The 27,542-nt window shown below is 46.3% G+C and overlaps 1 protein-coding gene across 1 annotated transcript; it reads left to right on the plus strand.

Moving 5' to 3' along the window:
- Nucleotides 1-27,136, plus strand: SEC31B (SEC31 homolog B, COPII coat complex component). The gene is given in 23 exon segments (XM_060033462.1): nucleotides 1-486; nucleotides 810-852; nucleotides 855-948; nucleotides 7,077-7,272; nucleotides 7,475-7,570; nucleotides 8,532-8,675; nucleotides 9,032-9,174; nucleotides 10,032-10,131; nucleotides 10,251-10,412; nucleotides 10,961-11,095; nucleotides 14,037-14,267; nucleotides 16,432-16,506; nucleotides 16,755-16,858; nucleotides 18,241-18,442; nucleotides 19,156-19,329; nucleotides 19,842-20,003; nucleotides 23,920-24,097; nucleotides 24,520-24,828; nucleotides 25,057-25,115; nucleotides 25,405-25,551; nucleotides 25,850-25,966; nucleotides 26,422-26,493; nucleotides 26,722-27,136. Coding segments are annotated over 23 exon segments (3,186 nt in total). The 5' UTR covers nucleotides 1-423; the 3' UTR covers nucleotides 26,902-27,136.
- Nucleotides 27,137-27,542: the final 406 nt, after the last annotated feature.

A 27,542-nucleotide genomic window follows, 5' to 3' on the forward strand; every position in this document is an offset into this window, starting at 1 on the left:
TTAGCAGTTGTATATAAGAACTTGTAGCTCAGAGGAGATTTGTATTGCCGATATAAATTTGGGAGTCATCGACATATGGATGATGTTTAAAACCAAGGGATTGGATAGGGTCACTGAGAGATTATTTGGTTTGATGGTTATCATCACCCTCGGACCTGTGGCAACTAGTGTATTTGAATATCTTTTAGGGTTTAAAGCATTAGATTTCAGTAACTGGGAAAATGAACTGTCATTACAGATCTGCAGACGGTCATGTATTTGTTACCCTGTGTTGCCCCAAAATGCCCCATTCTTTGGTGGTGACAGAGAAACAAGCTCTCATGTCCACAGGTGTTCCCCTTGATCTGGCCCTTAAGCTTGCTGGTTTCTATTTTCAGTAGACTGAGGAAAAGGGTCACTTTTCTGCCACCTACAGGACAGACCATGAAGCTGAAGGAACTTGAGCGGCCAGCTGTCCCAGTGTGGAGCCCAGCTAGCCACTACTGTGGATAAGGATCACTGAGTACATAGGTTGAAGGGAAACATAGTATCCAGGGCTCTTTATTGTGGTTCAGAGAAAGTTTTAGAGTCATGGAAATATGGAGTTGGCTAGCAGCATATGCAAAGGGATATTAGGAGTTTCTGGTACCTGGGGGCAACCTTGGACTCTGGCTTAAGGCTAAGCACCTCATGCTTTCTTGTTTTCTTTGGAGCTACCATTTGAAAAAGGGTATATCCAGTCTGCTCCTGTTCCTCCTCTTCTCTACTGCTTAACCATTTATACCCCAAATCCGTGCATATATTGTTGCTCATATGCTGCCTCTTCCTGACTTTTCTTGTGCCTAGGAACATCTGCCCAGCAGCTAGATGCCTCCTTGGTACAGATGGCACATTGGAAATCTTTGAGGTTGATTTCAGGGACCCCTCTCTGGACTTGAAATGCAAGGGAGTCCTTTCTCCCTCCAGCAGGTACTATGTCTGAACTTTTGATGGGTATGCAGGGCAGATCCTGATGTAGACCCTGATGGGGAATCCCGGGAGTAGTGTGTGCTTCTCAGGGCTCATGAGGAGACAAGTGAGGGGAGAATGGTCTTTTAGTAGGAGAGAAGTTAACTCTGGGTTTATTTTGCAAGAGGATTTTGAAAACACCCACTCCAACCTTTGTGGTCAGCAGCAGCAGCGTCATGCAGAATCATGTGATAGAGACGCCTCACAGAAGCCTGGACCCACAAGTACCTGATCTGTCTCTGAATGCAGAGGAATTGGCTCCTTCCTCCCTTGGCTCTTGTGAACATAACAGCCTTACACAATATTTCCTTGTCTGCCAGTGGGAGGCGAAAGAATGATCCTCTCCTCATTGCTGTCAGGCACCGATTGGGCACTCATGGATTTCATGGCTCTGGCAGGCTTACAGGGTTGGGTACTAGCATTCACCAAGCACATGTATACATTCCAGGCACTATGCTAGGGGCTCTGTATAATATCTTATTCATTCCTCAAAATGAGCCTAACCAAAAAATACCGTTATTCCCATTTTACATAGGAGAGAACCAAAACTCTGAGAAGCTAGGATTTAAGTCTAGGCCTGTCTTACTCCAAAACCTACCTTCTTTCTATTATTCAACTGTTCTTTTACAGGTTGTGTAAAGATGAGGCTTACAGTCTGAATCAATGATCTCTAAATTTTTGTACAATCAGGAAAAATGTGAATATTCACTGTACTCAAGTATATATTTAGTATAAATAATATACATGTATTACTGTACTACCTTTTTTTTTTTTTTTTTTTTTTTTTTTTGCGGTACGCGGGCCTCTCACTGTTGTGGCCTCTCCCGTTGCGGAGCACAGGCTCCGGACGCGCAGGCTCAGCGGCCATGGCTCACGGGCCCAGCCGCTCCGCGGCATGTGGGATCTTCCCGGACCGGGGCACGAACCCACGTCCCCTGCATCGGCAGGCAGACTCTCAACCACTGCGCCACCAGGGAAGCCCTGTACTACTTTTTAATATTAAAAATATAAATCTTTTTCTTACAGCCCAGAGGATTATCTTGCCCATCCACTTTAGAGATTGCCGGTCTAGAATGCAACTCTCCATCTTCTTGTGCATTTTTTGGTCCATCTGAGTGTTTAGATTAAGATATTTAGACAGAAGTACCCTCTTCTTTCTTTTCATGGTTTAACCTAATAATGAAAGTTAGTTTTTGTTCTCCTTTTTTTGAGCTCCTATATCACTTTGTTACAGTATCCCTTATTTTGCAGTTTTTAACATTTCTTTGTATTTCCAGTACTTTTACCTTTTGAAGAGCAGGCCTTGGCGGGTTTACCAGTAATGATGAGATATTCTTAGCCTCTAAGCAAGCATTTCAGAAAGGGCTGCTGAAAGGGGTGTGCTAATTTAATAATGTTTATACTCCTGAAGATAAGAAAAGGGGCAGTGAGCGCAAGGACTCTTTTCTTTGACCAGCCAAGCAGCAGCTTCAGCATAGTAGTGGCTCCTTAGGGCTAGGAGTTCCTAAGAAAGAGGCAATGTAATTGCTTAAGAAACCTTGAAACTGAATCCTGAGATCCATGTAGGCAGAGATTTTTGTCTGTTTTATTCACTGCTGTATCTTTAGCTTCTAGAACAGTGCCTGTCATTAGGTGGTTAAAAAATATCTGTGGAATAAATGAGTGATACTAGAACCTTCTGGATTACCAAACGGAGCATTCATGTCCACCAGTTCAGTTAGTTATAGTTAGTCTTCAGTTAGTCTTAGTGCCTTAAGAGCTTTTCAAGGGTAACAATCCGTTTGTTTGGCAGCCAACTAGGTTGAAGGGACACTTTTTGAAATGTTGGTACTGTATTCAGGAATCATGAAGCATCACCTCACACCCTGCTCTACCCTGCAGGAATTTGGGGACTATAACCAAAACAAATAGTACAGTTAGCTTCCTTTTTCCACCTCTATAATTGTGTCTAAAGATTGAGTCTTATTCTCAAAGACCTAAGGGATTACTTTCGACACAGTTCGGTTGGGACCTTTCTGAAGAAATCATCTTAGACCCTCCAGGGTTTAAGACACCCACTTCTTTCTGTTCCAGCCTGGGTTAGGTCACTTACTCAAAAGTCAGCATCACAGACAGTTGACCAAGATGATCAGGGTAGACGAAGGGCAACCCATCCTTTGCTTTATGCTTTCCTCTTTTCTGTATCATCTTCTGCTTGGTTTAATGGAAAGCACAGTTGTGTTTGGTTGCTACCTTGGCTAAAACTATGTGACTTTGGGCAAATTGAATTCCATCAGTGATCTTAGGTTTCCTCACTTATATGTAAAGAAGAGGTTGTACAAGATGACTTGTAAGAATCTACTGAACTCCAAATTTAAGTCTTATCTTCAATCTCTCCTTCCCTTTTTCTAGTTTAGTCTCCTTCCTTTTTTCCTTTTTTTTTAAACAAATGCCTCTCCGTATCTCTTTATTATTAACTAAACATACTCTTCAAAGTCTTCCCCCTTCCATTGCCTGCCCTTTTTACCAGACCCATGCCTCAACCACATTTGAATCCTGAAGATCCCCTTATCCTCAACCCGTGATGTATCAGAGAAATATCATCTATTTAGAAATACCTGACTGAAAGAGAAATGTTCTGAAACACTGGTATGGGTGTAGATAAGGGACAGCCTTAAGCTATAAATAGAGTGAAGAGAGTGTGCGAATTAATGCCCCTGGATGCAATCAGAATCAATATGGATTAGCATGTGCACTGAAGCAAGTGATGTTTGGTTTGTTAGATGAATCTCACTCAAGAAGAAAGCTATCTGGGAGAATAATACATTGTTTGTGTATTGACTTTTGAGTTGAGGACGTAGCTGCTGTGGCTTAGTGAGTTCAGGGGTCAGTGGGTGATTTGCTGCACTCTACCTCTGTCTACACTGAGGTTCTAGATCTCTGAGTGGCCACTGTAACCTATGTCTGACCCATCCTCTAGTAACATGGAGAAAGTAGGTGATCTATCTTCCAATACCTTTATCTCAGTTCTAGCTACTTGGGGAGCACTGTGACCCCTCTTTAGGTGCCTTTGTAAGGGACAACACTAAGCAGTAAAAGATCGTTTTGGTACTACTCCTAATTTTCTTGTTTCTAAGACTTGCCTTCTCTCTAGAGACATTAAGATCACAGAGGAGAGAGCATGGACTTTGTTGTTGGACAGACTTTGGTTCAAATCCCAGCTTTGCCATCTACTGTCCTATCAGACACATTATTTAACTTCTCTGACCCTGTTTTCTCTACTGTAAATTTGAGTAACATACTTGGCATATAGTAGCCTGGTGCATACTAGGCATTCAGAAAAGTAGTTCTCCTCTCAGACAGCCATCGCTCCACCCCAGTGTCTTTATTCTCCAGCTTGGAGCGCTGCCCTCATCTCTCTGACTTTTAAGGAAACTTGGATTTCCTCAGTTATTTTGGCTAGGATGTGGACAAACTCATTTTCACTTTAATCCACTAACGTGAGGTTGGGATTTTTCATAAGGAACTTCACTAAGCAAATGAAAGCAAAATCCCAAAGAAGTACAGAAATCATGGGAGCAAGAATTTATACAGCACATATTCCTAATCGTAAGGTAGCTGAAGCTTGGCCTCAGATGAGCTTAGCTGGTGTGACGTTCTGATCTCACAGGTCTCAGTTTATTCTCTCCAGCCTTGTTTTTCTCTTTTTGCCAGGAGCATAGCCATGAGTTGATTGTTGGGGCTGGTTCTATCTTTATGCATTCAGCTTCTTCCCATTGTTCTATGCTGGTGTGCAGTCTGATGTATCTAGTACAGAGGTTCCTAACCCTGGCAGCTTGTTAGAATCACTTGGGGGGCTCTTATTAGAAATGTAGATTCTGAGGGCCTGTCTCTGGAAATTCTGCTTCACAAGGTCTGGGTGGGAATCAGGAACCTGTATTTTCTTTAGGTGCCACCCCTCATTCTGTGATGCCATATGGTCTCCATCGTTGCCATCATTATCCTGAGAAGCTCTTTAGCAGAGAATTCCATGTGTATTCTCATGTTTTCAAAGTTCCCACCTTCCTATACAAACTCGTCTCCCTATACCTTTTACTTAAATCTCTTAGTTCCTATTTGCAGGCCAAAGGCCATCTTTTTTGTTTTATAACTTTTTATTTTTAAAATATTCAAACACAGAAAAGTTGCACAATATAGTACAATGAACAATCATATACCTTCATTTAGACTCATCAGTTGTTAATGTTTTGTCACATTTGCTCACATGCTTGTGTGCTCTCTCTTTGTTTACACACACGCGCGCACACACACACGACTGTCCATTTGCAGGGCAGAGATGATTGATCAAGTCTCCTTCCTTGCTTGACTCGTCCCAGGAGTTCCCCCTCTCCCAGGTGTTGTCTATCACAGCTATTCGGGCTCCAGTTTCACCCTTACTAGTGAAGTGTTAACAATAGGAATGTATTTTCTGCATGCTTACACAAAGAAAAATCATTTTGTCACACCCCGTATTCTGCATTTCAGCCACTCTAAAGTAACTGGGCCCTCTTCTCCGACCCTTTGGTGACTCCCATGTGGTCTCAGGTACCTTTTACTCTGATTTTATATATCATGTGCTCTGACCATACCACGGTCACTGCATTCCCATGTGAGTTTCCATGGCCATACCTACCTCTGCTTCCTGTGTGACCTATTAGAGGCTTCTCTGGCTAACCTATTGACTTGCCCTCTGCCCATGCTGAGCTCTAGCCCCTGGATGACATGGCAGCCTCTGGAGCCAGCATGGAACACATTCTTCTGTCCTTTTAAGGTCAGCGCAACCTTAGAAAATATAGCCTTTCTGACAGTAGCTTTAGACCCACCGTTTGTTCAGCTCTGCTGTTTTTGTTCAGATGCTGACCTGGTCTGAACTAGTGCTCAGCTCTTCACTTTTGACCGGTTGGCTCTGCTCTAATGACTGGCCAAACAGGTTCCTGCCTGGTCACCCCATTCAATTTCTTTGCTGATTGTTCCCAGGGTGTGGGAACATTTAATTTCAGTTAGAGATCTTACGACATCATTCAATGTGAAATCTGGCTTCTCGGAAGGCTGCAGAAATATCCTTGTCTAGTAGGATAGCCAAGTGAAATGGAGGACAGACCACCTGTGAGCCTTTGGGGATTTCACATGCCTTCCCTAGGGGCTTTGCAGGGGACCCATACTTGTGTGCAGGGAGCCCAGGGTCCATCTCTTTCTTGTGTAAAAGATGCTCAGAAAGCCAGAAAAGTGTCCCCCAAACGGTGCATTTATTCTTTGTGCCTCTGTGTCTCTAGGGCTGGCCCACTGAATCCACATGGTAGTTCCAGTGGACTAGACACATGGGAGAGGCATGGGATGGGAAAGTCCTTAGATCTTTTCTCACTTCCAGTTTAAGAGGGAAGAGGGGACAGCAACTGTTGGCCTAAGGAACCTGCTTCTATTCAGGTATAGAAGAGTTTGGATCTTGCTCTAAATAGAAGACAATATTTTATGATGGTTAAGAGCTCAGGCTTTGGCATAAGATGGGCCTAACTTTGAACCTTGACTCTGTCACTTCCTAGATGTCAAATGGGAGTAAAATTACTAACTGTATATACAGAAGTTTCACAACTTCTCTGTGCCTCGTTTCCTCAATTGAAAATGGAGTTAATACCTCATGGGGTTGTTGATCAGCTAAAACATGTAAAGCACTTAACACGTACTAGTGACTAGTACGTAGGAAGTTATCAAAATAAGTGTTAGTTGTTATTTGAGTTGGGAGGATTAAGAAGTAATTTATTTGAAGTGTTTATCACTGGGTTTATATTAAACCCAATAATGTTAACAAAAACATAAAAAGCACCCCTCCCCCAGCTCCGTGGCAGTGGCCTCCTGGCTTCTAGTGTAACATAGATGGAACATTTTTTCAGCCAAACGGCAGGAGGACCAGGCAGAGGAGACCTCTGTTCTGTGTCTGGGAAATGAGGGAGACAGGCAGGCCCTGACCAAGGGTGGGGATGCCTGCGTAATGTCAGAGGCTGGCAAAGATGCCCATTCTCTACTTACTGACGTGGACCTGAGTTGGTGCTGATGCCAGTTCCTCCTCTTTGTAGGTTGCACAAGCTGATCTGGGGGAGCTTTGGCAACGGGCTTCTGGAAGGCTCCGGGGTTATTGCAGGCGGCAGGGATGATGGCATGCTTACTCTATACAATGTGACCCACATCCTGTCTTCGGGAAAGGAGCCTGTGATTACCCAGATACAGAAGCACACGGGGGCTGTCAGAGCCCTTGACTTTAATCCGTTCCAGGTACTACATTTCAGTTAATCAGACACGGCTGACAGATCTGAAGGGAAGTGTTTGCTTGTGACCTGTGGTCTCTAACTCTGAGCCCTTCCCAGGTTGTTGTGGGGGTGGCTTTGGAAGCCCCGCATGTGGGTCTCCTTCCCCCTTTTCTGCTCTCATCTCTTCCTGGGAAGGCGTGTCTCCAAAGGCCTGTTCCTTCATACAGGGCAACCTCCTGGCCTCAGGGGCCAATGATTCAGAAATCTTCATTTGGGATTTGAATAACCTGAGTGTGCCAATGACCCCAGGATCCAAGTCACAGGTGAGGAGCCTTCTGGTGCTGCTGCTTAAGAGTGTGCACCTGATTTTCCCAGGGAGCGTTGAATTATGGAGGCAGCCAGCCCACAGGAGATTTCCATCTTCACCACTGGAGGGCACTAAAGCTCCACAGACTAACGTGCTGCCTACCAGCCAGATAATAGAGAGTTGGAGTCGGGTGGGGACGGGTTAGGGGTGGCTTGTGGTTATTAACTGACCCAGGGGTTTCTGGAAGGCAAATGAAGAAGGGTGAGGGGAGTAAAAGACATTGAGAGAAGGCGTGAACGTACTGTTTATCGTAGTATAGCTTAGGCAAGCTTGGGCCCTGAGCTTAGCTGACCAGGGGCAAGAGTAGGACACCCAGATACACCCTTGTCCTTTTTGGGGGAGGATCAGCGTTGTCTTTGTATCTGGTTCCCCCATGTGGTTGGGGGACTTGTGTGTCTCTGTCTCTGAGTGTACCTCTCTTGTCAGTCTGTAACTGGGCCCGTCTTTTTCTTCCTCGCTTTTGTTTCTTATGCTTACAGTATCGTGAGGTAAGTTCAGTATGAATTGATAGCACCTTGTGTCCTAAAAGTATCAATGGCTTTTCTCTCTGCCTCATTCTCTCTGGGGGTCTTGGGGGTCTATATTTCCCTCCCTCCCTCCCTCACCTTTTTCCTCTCCCTCTCTCTCTTGTCAGAGACGAGAGGGCTGTTTTAAAATCTTGACTCTATCCTCTCAGGAGCACTTTGGGATAGGAGTAAAACCCAAGTGCATCTGTCCTCTCAGCTTCTACACCAGTTTCGTAAAGCATCCTCTCTGGAAAACTCCCCTCCCAGCTTCCCGAGACTGGCTTGGTTTGGATAGCCCCATGTCTACTCTTGGCCTTTCTCTGGGTGGTTGGGAGCAGTGGAAGAGCAGCTGTCTCTTGGTCCAGGGGTGACAGGTTGTCCTCAACCTGCCCCCCACACATCCTGCCTCAGCAGCCCCCAGAAGACATCAAGGCACTCTCTTGGAACCGTCAGGTTCAACACATTCTGCCTTCTGCTCACCCCAGCGGCAAGGCAGTCGTGTGGGATCTCAGGAAGAATGAACCTATCATCAAAGTCAGTGATCACAGCAATAGGGTGAGTTGAATACAGGCAGAATATAGGCTCGGGCTCTGCTGTCTCTCTCAGGCCTAGTGTTGGAGCCGCTCTCCCCCAGGCGAGGGTTCTGCTTTCGGCTGTTACACCTGTGAATTCAGCCTCAGCAGATTTCCATTTGAGAGTGAAAGCTTAGGGAAGCTGAACTGAGCTGATCTGGAGGCTTCTGGTGCTCCTTGCTATGGTCATCACTCATTCCCTGATGGCTGTGGTGTTCCCAGTCACATAGGAGAGACACAAAACCTACCCTCAGAGAGGTCCCATTTCAGCTGGACAAAAAAGATTCATAACCAGAAGAGTCAGGTTACATGGCCCATTGGGGTCTGCTTTGTTCACAGATGCACTGCTCAGGCCTGGCCTGGCACCCAGACATGGCCACCCAGTTGGTGCTATGTTCAGAAGATGATCGTCTTCCAGTAATTCATCTGTGGGACTTGTGCTTTGCCTCCTCACCCCTGAAGGTGCTGGAGAGTCACAGCAGGCAGCATCTCAAACCCCATCCACATCCTTGTTGGAGGGCGGGGGCATAAATGACCTGGGTAGAAGGCAATGCATGCCTCACTTTGGCTACCAGACATTCTCCCTGGCTTCAAAGCTATCCCAGTGAACACATAGTTACCTAGTTCTAGTTCCAGGTCCAATCAAGAGGAGTTCCTTTAGACCCAGAGGTTATGGAAAAGAGCCTGAGTTTCCATCTAACTTCCAGAGATGGGAGTGGGGATAGGGTCATGAGAAATACTGGAGCCAATGTTTAGTCCCACTGGGAGAGTCCCCAAGCTCTGATCTGAGGACAGTACTCATTTCTTTAGGTGATTAGGTTGCCTCCTTCAAGAGTTCTTAATAAGGGAACCTTGGCTCCTGTCTTTTCTGTGAACAGGCCTGCCTCTGAAGCTGTAGCTCTTGGGCCTACAGCAGAGAAAACAGCCCCATAGTCTGTTCTTTCTAACTCAAGGGCCATGCCCCTTGGGGACTTTTGAGCATTAGGTCCTCACTACCCTCCTGGGCTAAAAGCACCTATAGGGATGGGTGGTTGCCTGATTCATGTTGATTCGTAATTCCTACCGTACAATCAGGGAAGAGAAGCAGGCCATCCTTCAGTGACCTGCAGGAGGCAGAGTGGTATAGCGCATAGTGCACAGGCTCTGGGATTTGACTTGGGTTCTGGCTGCTTGACTGCTGAAAGTTCCTTAATTTCCTCCAAAGCCTCATTTTCCTCATTTGTAAAATGAAGTCAGACTGCTCATTTTGGGGGGCATGAGATTTATCCAAGATACATAAGGCACCCTGCTCACAGTAGGCATTCAGCAAATGTTAGTTCCTCTTTTCTTTCCTTTTTAGGGGGATCCTGTCAGTGTCATGGAGTCAGGCTGACACTGAGCTACTGCTCAGTAGTGCCAAGGACAACCAGGTCTTGTGCTGGAACCTGGAGAGCAGCGAGGTAGGCTGGCCCTTCTGTGGGCATGCTGGGATGGTAGGGGAGTCCCGGCTGCACCTGTGTGTTCAGGGTTTCCTTACCTAAGTCAAGGTTTCCTTAATGCTTGTGTTCCCTCATATTAGGTGGTGTATAAGCTACCCACACTGAGCAGCTGGTGCTTTGATGTGCAGTGGTGCCCTTGGGACCCTCCAGTGTTCTCTGCTGCCCCCTTCGACGGCTGGATCAGTTTATACTCTGTGATGGGTAGGAGCTGGGAAGTCCAGCAGATGAGACAGGCTGACAAGGTTTGAAGGGCTTGGTGGAGAATGCTGGAGGGAAGGAACTGTCTCTGTTTGGCGGGAGAGGGAAGGACATAAGCCTGGGAAGAAGTGGGGACTATTGGAGACTTGGGAGACCAGAGCCCTGGGTTTGGGAAGGCTGAACCTTTGCTCCAGTGCCCATCTTCCCGGAAGGACGTCAGTTCCTGCCCAATATAAAGGAGGCCTTTACCTTGATTCTTGCTCTTGGATGTTCCCAGCGGTATTTCGGGGAAATTGGACCTCCATGCTAGGACCCTTCACTATTTTGGAAGTATGAACTGTCTTTCCTCCCTGCCTCCTATAGATCCATTTTGTGCCACACTCCACTGTAGACATTGGATGCAGTAGGCTTTCCAAGAGCCTTACTGCATGGGAGTCCCATCCTTACTACCAGTCCCCTGGAATATGAGAGTCCTGCCTTTGTGGGCCAAATTGGGTGTCTCAAGGATCCCTCCCAAAATGGAGTTTGTAGGTAGAGTTCCTGGCTGAGCCACCACTCCACACTGGTGATGCAGGTGTCCTTTTGCCCTCAGATCTCTTCTTCCTTTAGCAAAGTCCAGCATCTCCCACCATTGCAGGTGCCAGAGCAAGTGGCCCAAGCATCATTGATATCTCCCCTGAAAAAAAACCCCAAATGGATGAGAAGGCCAGCAGGTGTCTCATTTGCTGTAAGTGTACTGTGTGTGTGTGAAGCCTACTGTGTGCCCAGCATGGAGCTGTGTTCTGTAAGAGGTTTATTCTCACTGCCTGTGTCTGAGATCAGGTCCCACTTTACTGCTCAAGCAGAGAGTTGCTGTAGCTTCCCTCTCTACCCCTTCACCCTGCTTGCTGTGCCAGTCCTGTCTAAAAGGAATTGATTGCTTTAGAACTCTCATTTATGGAGAACTGCCTGAGATTCCATCTGATTTTTCTCCACATCTACATACCTGGACTGGTAGTGAGTCCAGGCGTAGTTAGAATACAAAAAGAACAGGATGAATACAAAGCAGGAAAGAAAAAAAAATGTAGATTTCATCCTCTCCCTCCTCTGCTCAAAACCTTTGACCCCCCCGCCATTGCCTTATAGACTCAAGGCCAAATGTACACAGCCCCATTTACCTCCAGTTTTTTTTTGGGGGGGGTGGGAGCACTGCCCTAAACATCAAGTTTATTGTGCCGTTCTCACATTCCAAACCCAAACCCCACCTCTCCCAGTGGGGGACAGCAGAGGGAAGGATTTTCACAGTACCTGCAGACCTCCCCATCAACATTCCCCTCTTAACCCTCAGTCCGTCTATCTGTGGTCCACTGAGACACAGCTAGGACAAGGGCCGAGGAGAAATGGGAATCTCTCCTTGGGACAACAGGAGCAAGAGGCTAGAGAACTTGATACCCACCACCTCCCATGCCCCAGGAGAACAGAGGTCAGCAAACCGTCCATGCCATCCAGCCCAGTGGAGTGGGGGAGAGGAAGATGATGGTGACTCCAGCACAGCCGGGCTTGCTGCTTAGGCGCCAGAGGTGTATGGAAGAGGCTGGGGCAGCAACACAGGAAAGGCTTTCTCTGCAGATCCAAGAGAGGAAACTATCTTTGGAGCCAGAAAGAAAAGACCTTGGGATACTTTCCTCTTCCCCCAGGTCCTTTGTAGCAGCGGGCAGCTTCTTCACACTGTCTGTTCAGGAGGCCACTTAGTGGCTGGGGGGATGGGCCTTGTGGAACAGTTACAGGACAGGACACTGGAAGTCTTTGAAGGTGTTGTGGGGTGTGGCCACAAGCTCCTAGCTGGAGGACCCCACCTCTGGGGATGTCAGGTAGGAAGTGAACTGCTCTGGCTTCAGCTGAATTTGATGATAGTTCTTGTAGATTGTTTCCATGAGAGTCTTTCTCATGCTGTAGGATGACCAAGGCTGGGGCTCCAGGACCAGGATGCCCCTAGGATGTAGGTGCCAGTAGATCTGGCAAAACACGCACTTCAGCCCCTCGTCTGTCCAGTTGAAACGCACCCACCTGTTGAGGCCGAGGCAGAGCACCATGTCTTATGTGAGCGTTTGGGGCTGCACCAGCTCATCTCGATCCAGCGCAAAGTTACCTGCCCTGGAGAATTCTCTGCTGAACTAAAAAAAATAAAAAATAAAAGGCACTAAAACAGGCGATGTTGTCCAACTTCCACTTCCCCCAAAATGGCCAAGTCCTGCTCCAGTTTTTATTCCCACCTTATTCTCATGTGTTCGCTCTACTCCAGTTATATATGTCTACTTCTGTTCTATGAATAACTCAACTCTGCTGCCTCCACCTGTACCTTACCCTTCAGCTTCTCTCCTGAACATTGAATCCTACTGCAGCCTTTCAAGGTCGCTTGCTTAAATACCACCCTCCTCCATGGTGCCCGTCTTTAACCCCATCAGAGGTGAAGAACTCTGAGGTCAAGGGGCCTGAATTCTTATCATAGCTCTGTCTCTTACCAGCTGGGTAACCTTGGGCAAGTCACTTAACTCAGGACTTCAGTGTTCTTATCTGTAAAACAGGGATAGTAGGACCTGCTGAGCTTCTATTTGTGAATTGACATGAAACTCAAATAAGAATATATGTAAGCACTTTGTAAAACTGTCGAGTATTACACAAATCAAAAGTTAAGATGGTTCTGTTTAGCACAATCTGTAATGTAGATTTTGTGCTGTAAGAGTGGAGAAGAATTCTGGCTGGGAACATTCATTAAGGAGGGGGTAGTAGTGAATTGTTGGGGACTAGAGCAGTAGTTGTCAAGCATGGTTGCAGTTGGAATAACCTGAAGAACTTAAAAAAAATACTGATGCCCAGTACCACCCCCAGAGCTTCTGATTTTTTTGTCTGGGGTACAGCCTGGTGACTTTGGATAGCTCCCCAGGTGGTTTTAATGTGCAGCCAAGGTGAAGAACTGCTGGAGTAAAGGAACTTTCCTGGGCTCTGCTTTTGTTCCAGGTGCTTTATATAAAGTACCTCATTTGGTGAGAAGGATTCTCAGGTGGGGTTGTTGTGGTGGTTGAAGGCACAGAAGCAGGAATGAACTGGGCACTTTGGAGATGTGGAGTGATCACATGAATGAACAGAGAGAGAGGTGCCGGAGACGCAGGTCTGGCCCTGATTTTGAAAGATTTTGTGCACTCTAGGCAGAGGAGCTTCAGCTCTCCTCTGGGGCCTTGTGAAACCAGTACAGGCTCCTGAATGGCAGCAGGGATAGGGTTGTAGTCTAAGGCTTGGAATGGAGGAGGAAAAGACCAGTGCTAGCACTGGGCGTGGGAGACATTGAACAAGAAGAGGGAAGGAAGACTTTGTTGTTGCTCAGCTATTGTGGGTAAAAAGACTGTGATAATTCCAAGGAGTTGAGTCCAGGTGACTGGGAGAAAGGTGGTACCAGGACAGGTGAGGAAAAGATGAGTACCATGTACTGAAGTTTTAAGTTGATGGCGCTGAAAGTGCAGGAGTGGTTTTGGGGTGGGGTACATTCACTACTGAATTCCTGATCCTATTCTACCCCCAGGAGTTCTCTTATTATTGCTTTCCTATCCTAGGGTCAACCAATAGATAGCCTTCCCTATGATCCTGACTTGGTGTTAATTTTTGCCTTAACCCTTCTTGTTTTTCCTCAACAGTTTGGGGGGAAGCTGGTTACCTTTGGCCTCCCCAGCAACCCTGCCCATCAGGTGCCACAGCCTTGCCTCCGCCTAGTCTTCATCAGTCAGGTCACCACAGAACCTGAATTCCTCATGCGGTCAGCTGAGCTGCAGAAGGGCCTGGGATCAGGAAATCTCCTGAATTACTGTCAGAACAAGATCCAGCAAGCATCACTGCAAAGCGAAAAGATGCTCTGGCAGTTCCTGAAAGTAGGAAGCCTGAAGGCTGGCTGCTCAGAAGTGTTTCTCCAAAGCCGGGCACCCCAGCCTCTGTCAACAACCACCACGTGGCCCAGATTACAGAGGCCCTAACCTCGCTGGGATTTTTCCTACATGGCACCCACCCCGGGCACAAAGTCTTCACCCTTTACCCGAGGCTCAGAGACCATTCATGGCTATAGGGGAACTGAGGAGTACAAGCAGCATTTGCCTTTTTCCTACTGTTGCTGATGTCCTGGCTACTTTACCAGAGCCAGGATGAAGGCTTTCACAGTGCCATGCCACAGGGCAGTTAAGGTGATGGGAATGGAGAAGAAAGAAAGGGAAAGGAAGGGAAGAGGATCAGCTGGAAGGCTTTGAGTTGTTTCAGGTAACCCAAGGCAAGTCATTGTGGTGGGACTCAGGGCTCAAGTCCCACTCTACTCTGGAGGCATGGTTTCAGTTGCAGCGTCAGTTTAATTTCAGGTTGCTTATGACACCGTGATGAGTGCTTTATGTGTCAAAGGAAATGAGCATGTGAGAGGAGAGAGCTGAAGAAAGAAAGAAATAACTGGACAGGCAGTGAGAGGATTAGTCATATCTTTGGGATTATAGAGTAGAATGCAAAAAGAAGGACAGGGCCTGTCCTGGGGGGTCTGAGAAGAACTTGGAGTCTGTGCTTCAGATATACTAGAACGTTTTGCTTTGTTTTGTTTTTGCAGTACGCGGGCCTCTCACTGTTGTGGCCTCTCCCGTTGCGGAGCACAGGTTCCGGACGCACAGGCTCAGTGGCCATGGCTCACGGGGCCAGCCACTCCGCGGCATGTGGGATCTTCCCGGACCGGGGCACGAACCCGCGTCCCCTGCATCGGCAGGCGGACTCTCAACCACTGCGCCACCAGGGAAGCCCTACTAGAACTTTATGAAGGTCGATACCAGGAATCTGAGGAGAAAAGGATCTGAGGAAGATCATCAACCGTAGAATGAAGCTAGAAAGAGATGTGGGAAGAAAATAGTAAGAAATAATGCTATTGTTATAAGCAGGATACAGGTAGTAGCTCCAGGAATGGTGGGGTGGGAAAGAGTAGAGGGAATAATTAGGAGTTCAGCCTTTACTCTGCTGAACAAAGGAGGCATTGGTGCCCATAGGACAGAGGGGAGTCTCTTTTAAAAGCTACGCAGGAGCTGTTCATGATGATGGTCCTGAAGCTGAGTATGGATGAACATTTCCAGGAGAAGAAGATAGAAGAAGGGGGCCCTGAGAGACTATGAGAAAGATCATAGTAAGAATTCATGGTTCAGTGTGGGATAAATGAAGGGCCCAGGCCAGCTAACCCATTAGGGTAGGGCTTCAGGAAGCCTTGGCCCTTAGTATCTGGAACACTGAGTGGGTAAGCTGACTTCGTTTACTATATCCATGCAACTTCCACTTAGGAGTCTTCTCACCTAGCCGTTTAGACTCATAAGACTACTGAAGGCTCACTTGGCATCAGTCTCCCCAGAAGGATAGGGGACAGGAACCACAGCTTGTCAGCAGGGCAGCATCAGGGAGCATCAGGTGGTTCTCTTCTGTGGGAGTCCTTGTTACAGTCCATGAGGCAGCTTAGAGTTCGCTCCTTCAGCTCCCCAGGTGCAAGAAGATGAGATATACATCAGGCTGGTGTGCTAGCTGCCCTGGCTTGGAAGCTCCAGGCCCACAAGAACTAATATCTCTTGTACAAACTCCAAAAGCATAGCTTCTAGGGTCCCTGCAAGGGATCTGTTTAGTACAAGAGTCCTTGCTATCAGGGAAGCCCATAGCATGGTGTCCACATCAATTATTTATAGTTTACATAGTTCTGGTCCAGATGCAATTTACCAGTCACAAGCTGTGTTGCCTAGAAACATAGCTGACATTTTACTCTTATCAGGTTACCAGGGCAATAGATCTAGGAAGTCAACTGAAGGTCCAGTTCTCATTGCAGAAGGGGGAAAGGGTTTGTTAACACATCTGCCCACACCCCAACAGGAATCAAGTCTGGGGAGAAATAGGGAGAGATGGTGTTGGCCTCAGTGAGCACTTGTGGTAGTACAAAGAACTACATTTGAGGGTACACTGGCACAGATGTCCAGCTGGTGCAGGAGAGCGTCTTTCACATTCATTTAATGGAGACTTCTATGTTCTGTGGCTCCTTAGGTGACCTTAGAGAAGGACTCCAGAATGAAATTCCTAAGACTATTAGGATACAATAAAGATGAACTTCAGAAGAAGGTAAGCTGCTTTCACATCAGAAACGTGCTTGATGCAGAAAAGAGAATCCTGCCAGTGGAAACCGTCTCAGAATACCTCTTCCATTAATACATATATGAGCATTTTACCTTCTGAAGGTAGTCTCTTTCCCAGGAAAATACCTCAAGGATCTTAGCGAGTCCAGTTGGTGGGGTAGGGAGGTGGGAAGAAAGCATAATGCTTATTTGACCTCATGCTGGGAAGAGTGGTACTCATGTCTCTCCCTCCAGGTGGCCACATAGTTGAAGAGTGATTTGGGGCTGGGTGAGAGCCCTCAGCCCAAGGGAGTTGACCTCAACAGTAACAGACAACAGGCCTTTTGCATCCAGGTGCGGTAGGAGCACAGCCAGCCTAACCTTGGGTAGCATAGAAGATCTGCCTTTAGGGTATCTTCCCCTTCCTAGCCCTAAGCTTTTCTCTCAGTAAGTGCTCAGCTTCTGTGGAAGTCTTCAAACTCCTCATTCATTTAAAACCAGAGTGAGACACAGAGACCTAAGCTTTTAGGCTAGGGGTAGAGTTGTGTTTTAACCATGAAGTAGAGCACTTCCCAAACCATACCTGGTTATTCTTTTAGCTTTACCCATTAAGGGCCAACTCTTTTTTTTTTAATTGAAATATAGTTGATTTACAATGTTGTGTTAATTGCTGCTGTAGAGCAAAGTGATTCATATATACATACATTCTTTTTTATATTCTTCCCCAGTATGGTCTATCACAGGATACTGAATATAGTTCCCCGTGCTATACAGTAGGACCTTGTTGTTTATCCATCCTATATGTACTAGTTTGCATCAACTAATCCCAAACTCCCACTCCATCCCTCCCCCACCCCCTCCTCCTTGGCAACCACAAGTCTGTTCTCTATGTCTGTGAGTCTGTTTCTATTTTGTATTGATAGATAAGTTCATTTGTGTCATATTTTAGATTCCACATATAAGTGATATCATATGGTATTTGTCTTTCTCTTTCTGACTTCACTTAGTATGATCATTTCTAGGTCCATCCATGTTACTGCAAATGGCATTATTTCATTTTTTATGGCTGAGTAGTATTCCACTGTATATCTGTACCACATCTTCTTTATCCATTCATCTGTGGGTGGACATTTACGTTGTTTCCACGTCTTGGCTATTGTAAGTAGTGCTGCTGGGAACGTAGGGGTGCATGCATCTTTTTGAATTATAGTTTTGTCTGGGTATATGCCCAGGAGTGGAATTGCTGGATCATATGGCAACTCTATTTTTAGTTTTTTGAGGAACCTCCATACTGTTTTCCACAGTGGCTGCACCAGCTTACATTCCCACCAACAGTGTAGGAGGGTTCCCTTTTCTCCACACCCTCTCCAGCCTTTGTTATTTGTAGACTTTTTCTTAAAATAAATTTATTTATTTTATTTATTTATTTGTGGCTGTGTTGGGTCTTTGTTGCGGCGCACGGGCTTTCTCTAGTTGCAGCGAGCAGGGACTACTCCCACACTGAGGGAGGAGACAGAGGAGCGGCCTGAACTCTGGGAGGTCAAGCCATGTTGTCAGGGACTAGAGTGCATCCCTCTACGTTTAGTAGAGGGCATTTATGGTCCTCTTTTACTTTTTCTTGTCACATCTCAGTGCAAGAGTTTTGCCCTTCACTGCAGAGCAGGATTAACCTCACTGTTGTCTTAAAGCCACTGAGGCTACTTGTTCCATAGCTCATGGTCCCCCACCTGTTTTCAAACAGGAGGAGGAGGAGCACAGGGAATCTGTGCCATTTAAGAAGTTTCTGTCTCTCTACAGACATGCTGGGAACTCACATGGAGCAGGAGGGTGGCAGGGCACTAACTTCTGAAGCCAGACTCTGTTACGTGTGCTCAGGAAGTGTGGAGCGGCTGGTGGAGTGCTGGGCAAAATGCCCCCGGGCTTCATCCCCCATGGCTCTACAGGTACCCCTTCTCTGCAGGGCCCTGGTCCCCCACATCAGGCCTTTAGGAGGGGCTAGCAGTGGAGATTGCAGGGACATCAGAGGTGAGTCTTTTGAGTAACCAGGCTGGAATCAGGGTATTAGGGAAGAGATTAGGGCCCCTAAAGTCTGGGACCTTTTCCATGGGTAAGCTATCATCTTCCTTCTTTCTCAGTCAAGGGAGACTGAGCAGCAGCTGCTTAGATATTAACCGTCGTAATTTTTTCCCACTTCAGGTTTGGGTGTATAAGTTTACATGATATTTGAGTAATTGTGAGCTTGGGCCTTCTATTAGCTTCTGTGAAAAGTCCTGTATCTAAATTGTACCAGATACTCTGTGGGTACCCCGAGAAGGTGGGGGTCGCAGACTCATGCGGAGACAAAGTCACACATGAAATAAGAGTATAACAGAATCTGAAGTTGATGATGTATTAGCATAAAAGATAAAAAATCCAAAAAGAAGAGGCAGAAATGTATAAGAGTGTAAGACTCAAACGGCTTGGGAAGTGAAGCCAAGTGGCCCTTCTCTGACTGTCATATCTCTTATATATCATATATCATCACCTGCTACCTGCACCTGGCTATGGCCAGGTGCCCTCATACCCATAGCAGGGAAGTCCTTGGTTGAGCTGCCTGGGCTTGGAGAGCAGGATGTGCTTTGAAGAGGGCTGACTGCCCTTATCCTTGTCCCTATAGGACCTGATGGAGAAGGTGATGGTCCCTAACAGGAGCTTGAAGCTACTGCGGGGTGCTGATGGGGTGAGCCCAGGCCCTGCCACAACCTACAGAATCGCTCAGTATGCCAACCTCCTGGCAGCCCAGGGCAGCCTGGTCGCTGCCATGAGCTACCTACCCAGTGACAGTGCTCAGGTGAGTGGGGGCATGTGGAGAGAGCATACCATTTCATTCAGTCATCTAACACTGGCTGAGCACTTCGATGTTCCAGGCACTATGCTAAATGCTGAGGCTCCCAGGATAAATAAGATCTAGTCCCTCAGGAGGTTCACAGTCTCTTGGGGGAAAGTCAGATGTCAATAATTTATCCTGCTATAACAGAAGCTTATACTAAGCACTGTGGGACTTCACAGGCAAGGGGCTGGCTTTGTCTGGAGAAGTCAAAGAAGGCTTCCCAGTGGTTAAAACATTTGAGCTGGACCTTCAAAGAGAAATAGCTTACCAGAAGATGTCAGGCATTCTAGGCAGAAAGAACAGCGAGAAGGAAGGCTTGGCAGGAATTAGAGACCTTTTGAGTCCTCTAAGGTGGCTGAAATGTAGAGGGTCGGCTGAAGTTTGAATGCTATGTGGGGCCAGGCTTGTAAGAGGGGTTGTTTGCTTGTTTTAACTTTACTTAACACAGTTCTTCATGATTATAACTTTTATAGCCACCAATTCAGCAGCTGAGAGATTGGCTTTTTCATGCCCAGGGTTCTGGTGTCTTGGGCCAGCAGTCTCCCCCTTTCCCCTTTCCCCGGGTTATTGTGGGAGCTGCTCCCCACTCTCAAGAGACATCATCTCCCAGACTGGGATTCCAGTCTTCTCACCAGGTAAGATCTTGCTTGTTCATTCATTCAAAAATACCTGTTAAGTGTCTACCAAGTGCCAGGCATGATTTTATAATATATTTATAATATAATATAATATATTTATAATATATTAGTGAAAAAAATGATGAAAATTCCTGTCTTCATAAAGTGTAGATTCAGTTATTTTTCTAACAACTATTTATTGAACAACTACTAGGCACTTAGAACAGAAAGGTACACAAACCATGATCCTTGCCCTTAATTAGCTCATAGTTTAGTCTAGGAAAGATAGGTAAAAATTAACTACAGTAAAATTCATAAATACCATGATTGGGATATGATTAAAGATTAAAGAGCCATGAGATCACACAGAAGAAAGCAATTTACTGGGGGATGGGGGAAGTTCAGGGAATGTTTCAGAACGAGTATGATGTTTGATCTGAGTCTTGAAGGTTAAAAGTTATTTAGGCAAAGAAAGAGGTAAGGAAGGCTATTTCAGGCAGAGGGAATGGCATCTACAAAGGCAGTGAAGGGAAAGTAAGCAGAGCCCATTTGAGGAATGACTAACATTTTAATGGGGCTACAAAACAGGTGTTTGTGGCAGTGGACTGAGTTAGATGAAGCTGGGGTAACAAGTGGTAGTTAGATCAGGAGAGACCTGGCATTCTGTGTTCAAGAGTTTAGACTTGAGGGACTTCCCTGGTGGCGCAGTGGTTAAGAATCCTCCTGCCAATGCAGGTGACACGGGTTCAAGCCCTGGTCCGGGAAGATCCTACATGCCACAGAGCAACTAAGCCCGTGCGCCACAACTACTGAGCCCACGTGACACAACTGCTGAAGCCCATGCACCTAGAGCGCGTGCTCCGCAACAAGAGAAGCCACTGCAGTGAGAAGCCCATGCACTGCAATGAAGAGTAGCCCCCAGGCTCTCCGCAACTAGAGAAAGCCGGCAGCGCAGCAACGAAGACCTGACACAGCCATTAATTAATTAATTAAAGAAAGAGTTTAGACTTGACCCTGAAGGCAGGCAGGAGCTATTGAATGGTCTTATGCAGGGGAAGGACTAGCTATGTGTCTAGGAAGGGCAAGGCTAGAGGTGGTTAGGAAGCTATAGCAAGAGATAGTGAGGGAATGAAAGACCTGAAACTAGAGAGTGAGGTTGGATTTGAGATATTTAGTAGGTAGAATTGACAGAAACTGGTGATGGTTAAGAGGAGTGTGCTAAATGGGGGGACTGACCACAGTGCCCAGATGGATAGGATGCTGTTAATTTATGAGACCAGGAGCCTACTAGAGGGGAATAAAATCCAGGGAGATTGTAGATAAAGGTATCAGGTAGAAAAGTTCTGATGATTCATCCTGTCCCACCTTTAATTCCCACCCTAATTTTCTTTCCTCCCTCACCTTCCCCCTCCCTCCTCCTCCTTCCCTACTTGCTGGCTCTCTCTCCCTCCCTCCCCTCTCCCTTTCCTCTCACTCTCTCTTTTCTATAATTACAGATTCACAGGAAGATACAATGAAATGTATTGGGAAGTCTCATACATCCCAAGCCCACCACATCCCATGCCAGTGTCCCACACAACCACAATACAATATCAAGGCTGAGATATTGACATTAGTATAATTCACAGATTCAGATTTCACTGGTTTTACATGTATTCATTTGTGTGTGTGGTGTGGGTAACCATGTAAGAATTTTACTTTTCATCTTTTTAACAGAGTCCTTCACAGAGCAAAATAATTTTATAAGGGCCAGTTTTTGAAGTTTTCCTTCTTTGGATCATGCTTTTCATGTCAAGTCTAAGAGCTCTTAGCTTAGTCCAAGGTCCCCCAAATTTACTACTGTGTTTTTTCTAGAAGTTTCATAGTTTTATGTTTTACATTTAAGTCCATGTTCCACTTTGAGTTAATTTTTGTGCAAGTGTGAAGTTTGGGTCAGGTTTCTTTTTTTTTTTTTGCCAATGGATGTCCAGAATCATTTATTGAAAAGGCTGTTCCTCTTCCATTGAATTGATTTTGCTCCTTTGTCAAAAATTAGTCAGACATATTTGTATGGACTTATTTCTCAGTTCCGTGTTCTGTTCCACTGATCTGTGTGTCTGTCCTTCTGCCAGTACCACTCTGTCTTGATTACTACCTCTATATCAGTAAGTCTTGACATGGGGAATAGTAATTCCTCCTACTTTATTTTTCTGTTTCAAAATTGCTTTGGATATTCTAGGACCGTGTTCTTTTCAAATAAATTTTAGAGTAAGTTTGCCTATATCTAAAAAGAAACTTGCAGAAATGGACAGGAATTGCATTAAAACTATAGATTAATGTAGGGATAGTTGACATCTTTACTATATTGAGTCTTCCTGTACATGAACATGGTATGTCTCTCCAATACTGTCTCCATCAGCACTTTATAATTTTCATCATACAGCTCCTGACATGTTTTGTTCATTTCAAACATAAGTATTTAATTTTCTCTTGAGCAATTTGAAATCAAATGGTATTGCATTTTTAATTTTGGTTTCCACTTGTTTATTGTCAGTGTATAGAAATGTAATTGGTTTTTATGTGTTAATCTTGTATCATGTGACTTTTCAATGCTCATAAATGAGATTCCTGAACTCATTTATTTGCTTTAGGAGTGTGTTGTGGATTCCTTGGGAATTTCTATGTAGTTATGTCATCTGTGAATAGAGACAGTTTTATTTCTTTTTTTCCAAATTGTATGCCTTTAATTTCTCTTGCGTTATTGTAGTACTAAAATAAGAATGGTGAGTGTGAACACCCTAACCTTGTTTCCAGTCTTAGAGGGAAAACATTCAGTCTTTCACCACTAAATATGATGGTAGCTCTAGGTTTTTTGTAGATGCTCTTTATGAGGCTAAGGAAGTTTTTCCATCTATTCCTGGGGTACTGAATCATGAATCAGTGTTGAACTTTGTCAGATGTTTTTTCTGCATCATTTTATATGATCAAATGATTTTCCTTCTTTAACCTGTTGATATGGTGGATTACGTTGATTGATTTTTAAGTATATCATGATATACATTGCATGACCTGGGGTAAATCTCATTTGGTTGTGGTATATTATTTTTATATACATTGTTGGATTTGATTTGCTAAAATTTTGCTGAGGATTTTTGTGTCTAAGTTTATGAGAAATATTGGTCTGTAGTTTTATTTTGTACTGTTGGTATCAGGGTAGTACTGACCTCATAAAGTGAGTTAGGAAATGTTCCTTCTTCTATATTCTGGAAGAGATTATGTAAACTTTGTGTTAATTCTCTGAATGTTTGGTAAAATTCTCCAGTGAAGCTATCTAGGCCTCGAGACTTTTTTTGGTGGGGGGGGGGGAGCTTTTTAATTACAAATTTAATTCCTTTATTAGTTATAGAAATATTCAGGTTTTCTATTTAATTTTGGCTGAGTTTTGGTAGTTTGTGGTTCTTGAGGAATTGGTCCGTTTTTTCTAAGTTGTCAAGTTTATGAATGTAAAGTTATTTGTAGTATTCCCTGCAGGGTCTGTTGTAATGTTCCCTGCCTCATCCTTGATCTTGATGAATTGTGTCTTCTCTCTTTATCTTTGTCAGTCTATAAAGGTTTATCAGTTTTGTTGATTTTTTTTTTTTTTTTTGTGGTACGCCGGCCTCCCACTGTTGTGGCCTCTCCCGTTGCGGAGCACAGGCTCCGGATGCACAGGCTCAGCGGCCATGGCTCACGGGCCTAGCCGCTCCGCGGCATGTGGGATCTTCCCAGACTGGGGCACGAACCCGTGTCCCCTGCATCGGCAGGTGGACTCTCAACCACTGCGCCACCAGGGAAGCCCTTGTTGGTGTTTTTTAAGAATTAGTATTTTGTTTCATTTTCTTTGTTGTTTTTCTGTTTTCAGTTACTTACCTTTCTTTTCCTTTCCAAGTGCTGACCCTTTTTTCTCTTCCATCAGGTTCCATCTCCATCTCCAAGGCCGAGGATTTTTACACCTCTGTCATCACTTGTGATGCCCTTGACACCTTCCCGTCCTAGCCCTTATCAGGGCTCCAGAATGCAGAATACAAGTGACTACAGGCCATCTGGGTTCCAGGAAGCCCAGTCTTTGCCTGTGGTCCCTGGGGTAAGGCCTGGTGAGTGACTGAGTGGAGACCTGTCTAGGCAGAGCACAGAGGAAAACATCTGGCATGGCCAGAATGGATTTGGGAGGCAGTATGTCTATCTAGTGAGAGGAGCTTAGAGTTTGAAGTCTGAATTCTCAGTACTGTCAGTTACTGGCTTTGTACCTGTGGGCAATATACCTAGCCACTTTGTTTCTTTTGAAAATTGAGAGTGGTTGTTATGTTGGTCATTTCAACCCCACAGGATTGTTCTGAGGGTCAAATAAGGAATATAGTTAAAAGTATTTTGTAAATGGTAGATCTCCACACACATGTATTAGTTATTTATTATTATTATAGTTTTTTTAATTGCTGCTTTATTCCTCTCTGATGTGCTCTGAGTCTCTCCCAAATTGAAATTTGGTGGCAAATGACCTGTTTCTATCCCATTTCAGCTTTATGTCAGCCGCGGCTGTCAGGAGGGCAAAGGGTGCAAGCTCCTAACCCCGTGGGATTCCCTGGAACATGGCCTCTTCCTGGTCCACCCACGGCACCCCCAGACATTATGCAGGCTGGTTCTGCCTCCCTGCCTGAGACTCCTCGACGGCTCCCTCTGCTTCCTGTGAGAGCACCAGGCTTCAACCCTATGAGCTCCCAGCCGCCAGCCCCTCCTGTCACCTTCTCTGCAGCACACCCTCCAGGAGGGCCAGGTGCTCCATGCGCCAATACCTTCCCAACCACTGGCATCTTGACTCCTCAGCCAGGTCAGTCTTCTCCCATGGCCTCCCTCTCCTCCCCTCCCCACTACCACCTTGGGAGTCTCTTTCCTCAAGCCAATGAACTGGGGTTGGGGAATGTCAACTCAGAGTGTGGCTGGTCTGTGGAGGGAGGTGTGGCAGACTCCAACTAAAATAATTTTCCTGGTCTTCAGATCAAAAATTACAGTGTTTTTGATCATGCCCCTAAAATACCTCTATATTTATACTATTCAGGACCTCAAGATTCCTTGGAAAATGCTCCAGTGCCCAGGGGAAACCTCCAGAGGAAAGAGGTCAACACATCTCCCCTCTACTCAACCCCTTATACATTCACCGACGACCCACACTCTAGTTCCGTACAGAAAGCAGCCTGGTCCTTCCCGTTCTGCTTTCCCCACTCACTCTTCTCCCCTCAGCTCCCTCCTCTTTTCTTCTTATACACATTCACCATCTTCTCACGTCCAGGTTCCCCACGCACTATTCTGTGCCCTCGTTCATTCATAATTTCTGCCACTCCCTCAAAGTAGGGCCGAAGGAGTCTTTCAGCTTAGACTCACGTGCCTTTCTTTTCTCTCTCTTTAGTTGCCAGAGACATTCATGCCCCCAGCACCAATTACTGCTCCAGTTATGTGCCTCACCCCTGAGCCACGAGGGGTCCTTTCCTCACAGCCTGCTGTCCCCAGTGTGAGTCATGCTCCCCCTGGAGCCCCAGGAGAACTTAGCCTGTAGGTGACAGGAATGATGTGTTTCCCTCCTCTTGGAAACCTTCTTTTCTTGGGTATAGAAAAGCAGGGAGCACGGTAGATGGCTTCATTCCTCAAGTTGGAGGCAGACTCTGGGCTGAAGGAGATGGGGTGGGGGGCAGATACCAAGTGTCTCTACTGCAGACAAGGGAGGATGCCCCTCCTCATCTCTGCTCTGCTCTAGTGGGAGCAGTGTGACCCCCAAGTCACTGAGGACTAGTCCTGAGGGGAGCCATGAGCAGGACAGCTTGCCTCTCTCTCCTGTGTCCCTGCTTCCTCCTCAGCAACTTCAGCGGCCACCTGCGAAGATGGACAGGAAAGAGCTGCCTCCTGAACATCAGTCCTTGAATATCAGCTTTGAGGCGCTTCTGCAGTGCTGCTCCCTGTCTGCCACTGACATAGTGAGTCTGAACCTTCCCCATGATGCTCCCCTCCTACCCTAGCTGGTCCCAGGACCCCTTAGCTGTAGACCGGTTCCTTGTGTGACTCTTCTTACTGTCCCTGGACATGCTGCCTGTATCTTATACTTGTTTGATGTCCATGTGGAGTTGGGGAGGACTTGTCTGGTCTGGAGGTTATCTCCTTGGCAGCAAGACCAAACAGCACTGAGACTTAGCGCTTGGAAAGGCCGCAGGGAGTACTGCAAGGAGGGTGAGACCAGGAGTGAGGAGACCTGCCATTCATTCCTGGCTGCGTCAGCTTGAGCAAGTCACTTGGCCTCTTCAGGTCTCCTTTTTGTCCTCCGTGAAATGAAAGAGCATTAAGCCATTCTAGCTCTAAGGTACCGTGACTCTTTATGGTTCTGTGTAGTGTTAGGCATAGTAGCTGGAATCAGAATCCATTTCCCTCCCTGCAGAAGACAAAACGGAAGCTGGATGAAGCAGCCCAACGTCTAGAATGTCTATATGAGAAGCTCTGTGAAGAGACAGTAAGTACAGGCAGTGGTGCTCCTCTGCCTCCCACTCTTCCACCTTCACCCATGGCCAAAGGGTGCCCAGTGTCCCTTCCTATGGGCCTCACCGACCCTGGGTTCCTTACAGAGTATAGACATCTTGCCTGGACTGGGCTCTAGAACTTAAGTCCTCTCTTCTCCCTTCCATGCCTCCAGGGTAGGGGCGGGGTTGGGCTTAGTGACTGCACGCTAATCCTTCCACAGCTCTCGCCTCCTGTCCTGGCTGGGCTCCACGAGGTTGCCCAATGTGTGGATGCAGGACGCTTTGAGCGGGGCCTCGCTGTGCATGCTCAGGTGGTGAGCTGCAGCAGCTTCAGCGAGGTCTCCAGCTTCATGCCTGTCCTGAAGTCCGTCCTCACCATCGCTTATAAGCTACACATCTAGACCAGGCAGCTCCTCTTGCCAGGAGGCCACTTCTACTTTACTTAACTCCTTCCTGCGGGAAAGGGGAATTTCGGAACAGATTCCGTTTGTTTTTCCTAGCCCTCTTCCCTTGCTGCCAGGTATATGATGCTGTAGGCTTGGCTCCAAACAGGCAGAGTGCCTGCTCTCCACCCCTTTATGCGTGGCCCTCTGGGATCTGCTCAGGGCTCTCTCAGCCTGTTCTTCTTCACTTTCCCTAAAACTGTACTCCAACAGGGCCTGGTGCAGTGTGTCTTCTCCCCCAGGGATATTCTAAGTGGCTTCTGAGAGGGTGAGCAGGATCGTTACTTCCAAGTCTACCTCGACTGTACCCATCTTGTGGGTCTTTTGTCTTTCCCCTTCTGTGGGTTATGAGCCTGACTTTACCTTTTCCTTGCCTCTGACTTCATATTTCCAGGTTCATACTTCTCTGAGCCACAGAGGCTGGGGTAGAGTTGACTGCCGTTCACCCTTTGAACAAGTCATACACATGAGGGATGGGTGCTGAGCACAACGAAGAGAAGGAACTCAGACCCTTTTAAGAAGGGACCTCTCAACTGCCAGCATTGTTAAGGGTGGGCTAGGTGAGGTGGAGGGTGGATGGGATACCTTTTGCTGAAAGC

Source organism: Delphinus delphis, chromosome 16, assembly GCF_949987515.2.
Source record: "Delphinus delphis chromosome 16, mDelDel1.2, whole genome shotgun sequence".
Taxonomy (NCBI): Eukaryota; Metazoa; Chordata; class Mammalia; order Artiodactyla; family Delphinidae; genus Delphinus; species Delphinus delphis.